The 3,844-nt window shown below is 49.9% G+C and overlaps 1 protein-coding gene across 2 annotated transcripts in view; it reads left to right on the top strand.

Annotated features, from left to right (window-relative positions):
• The first annotated feature begins 825 nt into the window (after positions 1-825).
• CNPY2 (canopy FGF signaling regulator 2) overlaps positions 826-3,844 on the top strand; it is a 4,590-nt gene continuing 1,571 nt past the window's right edge. The window contains exons 1-3 of one of the 2 annotated variants that reach the window (XM_006165609.3): positions 826-1,163; positions 1,723-1,835; positions 1,993-2,108. In XM_006165609.3, the coding sequence (XP_006165671.1) occupies positions 1,748-1,835; positions 1,993-2,108 (204 nt within the window). In that variant the 5' untranslated portion in view covers positions 826-1,163; positions 1,723-1,747. Of the gene's footprint in view, positions 1,164-1,343; positions 1,460-1,722; positions 1,836-1,992; positions 2,109-3,844 lie in introns of those variants that run through there. The other variant, XM_027767147.1, reaches the window with a different exon arrangement.

Here is a 3,844-nt window from a genome sequence, read left to right as displayed (position 1 = left end):
GAAAATCTCTCAAAAAAAAAAAAAAATTAAAAAAAAAAAAATCCCCACCTAGAGGGGCCAGGAGGTGGTGCAACAGTAATGCCACTGTGTACCTGTGACCCAGACTGGCTGAGATGGGGTGGATTGGGGGGCTGGGACCCTTCCGGGATACCCTTCTATGTGTTTCATGGAATGAAAAAAAAAGTCCCTATCTAGGGACCAGCAGTTGGCATAATGGCTGTGTCGCGCTGGACTCCCATGTAGTCGACAATGGTTCAAATCCCAGAAGCTTAAACTCAAGCCAGGCGTGTGTGCGTGCGCGCCCAAGATCCCGGAAGGAGAATGGAAGAGAAGGGATTGCAGCATGGCCATCAACCTCCCCCCGCCAAAAAAAAAAAAAAAAGTCCCCACCTAAAAACAAAGGTAAAGCTCTGAAATACAACATTACCGCTATGGAGCTTTATATGATTTTGTCTTTTCCTGGACGATACTAGGTTTCTGCTTTAGCAAGCTAGTGCCCTAACAGATCGAAGATTTTATACTATTTTCTTCGTTAAGTGTGTAAGCTGACAAACTACTGATCCCAATGTAGCCTAAGACCTGTAGCTACTGGTAAAGGATCTAGCTGTTGTTGCGGTGCTTCTTGGGATACGTAGTTTCCCCTCATCGAAACCTGCTCATTGGCTACCAGCACACCTATCTTTTGGAAGGTGCTCGCCCACCTAGACCAAGCCTCGTGCACTTTTGCATGCCCACGTAGGCCCCGCCCCGGGCTCTGTCCTCGCTGGAGGCCACGCCTATTCTGCTGACCCCTCGGTGGTCACGTGGAGCTGTCCGCCACGCAAGTCTGGGTCCTTCTGCGATCCAGCGGGGTCCTAGCTGCCGCGGAGCTGCTCCTAATTTGCCTGTTCGCGCGAGAATTTGGAGGGACGGGTTTGGGGTCGGTGTGTGACAGGAGCTTGCTCGGCAGTGTACCTGAATCCCGAGTAGGAGCCACTTAGGGTCTGAGGGATCGGGCAATCGCCGGGGCACCCCAGGTCTGGAAAGCGCCAGTGCGCTCGGGAGAAGCCGGGACAGCCCGGCTCTCCCGCAGCCAGGTGTTAGGGTCGAGAGCCACCGAGACCAAAGTGAGAATTCAGACGTCTTCCAGCGCCTGGGCCACAACGGCGGCCCTGGGAGCAGAGGTGGGACCGATGCGGTGGCGGAGACAATGGGCGCTAAGGGCTGGGGATGCACTGGAGCGAAAGCAATGGCGGAGTCCTTAGAAAGGGGGCTGGTCCGCATGAGCAGTCTCACAGGCTGGACGTGGGGTGCAGAGTCCACATAGGCCCTAATTATTGACTGCTGTCCTCGCCGGCCGGCCTCCTGGCCTGATTGCAGGCGCCTTACTGCAGCTCTGCTGTGCCTGTCCTCGTGTAATTGACAGCCTTTCCCTGTAGCCGCCACATAGGCTGGTGAGCCATAGGCATCCAGTGTTAAGGTACCGACGTTTAGGACCTCACCTATCGACGTAGTTTCTGGGATGGAGCCCCAAGCCCTGAGCTCGAGCTCCCAACCACCACCTTGGGGAATTGGGGATCTTCAAGCGCTGAGAGAGCCCCTTTGTGTCCCAGCTGTTTCCTAGAAAGGAAAGCGTTGTCACTCTGAGGCCCTTCAAGGCCTTGGAATGAGGAGTAGGGAGGCAGAGGAAATGGAATCCGCTCCTTAGACCTATGTTTTATTCCCACTCAAACCCAAACCCAGGTGGAGCAACCCCACTACGCAAAAGATGAAAGGCTGGGGTTGGCTGGCCCTGCTTTTGGGGGCCCTGCTGGGAACTGCCTGGGCTCGGAGGAGCCAAGATCTACACTGTGGAGGTAAAGGCACAAAGAGAAGTGGGAGGAAGCAGAGCCTTGGGAGGACATAAGATTAAGGCTTGGGAGGATAAATGGAAATCCCTGGATTGATCACATTCTCCCACCGCCCTACCCTCTGCCCTATCCACCGCATCCCCATTCTCTTCCCTTGCACTAGCTTGCAGGGCTCTGGTGGATGAACTGGAGTGGGAAATTGCCCAGGTGGATCCCAAGAAGACTATTCAGATGGGATCTTTCCGGATCAATCCAGATGGCAGCCAGTCAGTAGTGGAGGTAACTGTTACGGTTTCCCCAAATAGAGAGCAAACTCTGGCTTTGTATGAGAACTCAACTAAGTAAGAAGGAACTTGGTTTAACAGACATGAAGAAAACTAACCCCAAAATAAAGATAAAATCATTTTTTGAGAGATTTTTGCTATAGGATAAATGCACTTAACAAAAAGATAGAAGAGAGAAATTACCTCCCCAGGGGGGGATGACCACACCACAGTCCCTTCTCCTCCATTCTCCTTTTGGGGTTTTGGGCACCCACCACATGTGCCCAGTGTGAGTGTTGTTTTTTTTTTTTTTTAAGAATTATTTTATTGGGAACCAGCAGTTAGCATAATGGCTATGTCGCTGGACTCCCACGTAGTCGACCGTGGTTCATGTCCCGGACCCGGTGGCTTAAAACTCATGCAGGGCGCGTGTGTGTGTGTGCATGCCCAAGATCCCGAGAGGAGAATGGAGGAGAAGGGATTGCGGCGTGGCCATCCCCCCTGGGGGGTGATTTCTCGCTTTCTATCTCTATGTCTCTGTCTGTCTGGCGAGCACACGCGCCCTATAGCGAAAATCTCTCTCAAAAAAAAAAAAAAAGAATTATTTTATTTAACTTTTTATTTTAAAAAGTAATTATTTTAATTTTATTTATTCATTCATCTATTTTAATTTAACCAGAGAGAGACACAGAAAAGAGAAAGTATGAAAGCAAGCCACCAGGTCTGAGACTTGAACTGCAGTTGGCCATGTGGGAGTCCAGTACCCTTAACCACTACACCACCTGCCAGCCCCTATTTATTTATTTTATTTTATTTTTTATTTTTTTGGAGAAGTTTTTGCTAAAGGGCATGTGCGCTTGCCAGAAAGACAAGAGACAGAGACAGAAAGCGAGAAATCACCCCCTGGGGGGATGGCCACACCACAATCCCTTCTCCTCCATTTTCTTGGGATCTTGGGCACGCATGCACACACGCCCAGCGTGAGTTTAAGCCGCCAGGTCCAGGACTCGAACCGTAGTTGACTACATGGAGTCCAGCATAGCCATTATGCTAACTGCTGGTCCCTTTAATTTTTTGACCAGAGAGGGACAGAGTGAGAGAGACAGGGAAGGTGAGAAGGTAAACTGCCAGGTCTGGGACTCTTAACTGTTGGTTGGCCATGTGGAGTCCAGCATCCTTAACCTTCCTCCCCCTTCCCCAGTTTTAAGCCGCTGTCAACTATGTGTGAGTACAGAAACATAACCATTATGCCATCTGCTGGTCCCAAGACAAGATCATTTTAAAAAGAAAAATACAGCAAAAATTAGAAGAAAACGAGGAAACAAAAACAGCACTTAGAGATATCTTAAAGATTGGCCTCGGGCTAGCCTCTGGCATGGAGGTTAAGGCAGCTGGATCTCACGTGGCCAATGGCATGGTTCAAGTCCCAAAACCTGTGGCTTGAAAAACCTGCTGGGTGTGTGTGTGTGTGCCCCAAATCCTAAGTGAAAATTGAGGAGAAAGGACTGTGGCATGGCCATCCCCCCAGGGGGTAATTTCTTATTTTTGCCCCCTCCCCACACACCCTATAGCAAAATTTTGAAAACAAACAAAAAAGATCTTATCCTTGTAATTAGAAATTTTGTTTTAGTTGAAAACATGATACACATATGCAGGGGCTGGCAGATGGCATGGTGGTTAAGCCACTGGACTCCCACATGACCAATCATGGTTCAAGTCCCAAACCTGGTGGCTTGCTTTCCCACTTTATCT

The sequence above is a fragment of the Tupaia chinensis genome, unplaced genomic scaffold, assembly GCF_000334495.1.
Source record: "Tupaia chinensis unplaced genomic scaffold, TupChi_1.0 Scaffold143970_1, whole genome shotgun sequence".
Lineage (NCBI taxonomy): Eukaryota > Metazoa > Chordata > Mammalia > Scandentia > Tupaiidae > Tupaia > Tupaia belangeri.
This window is presented reverse-complemented; position numbering and strand designations above follow the sequence as displayed.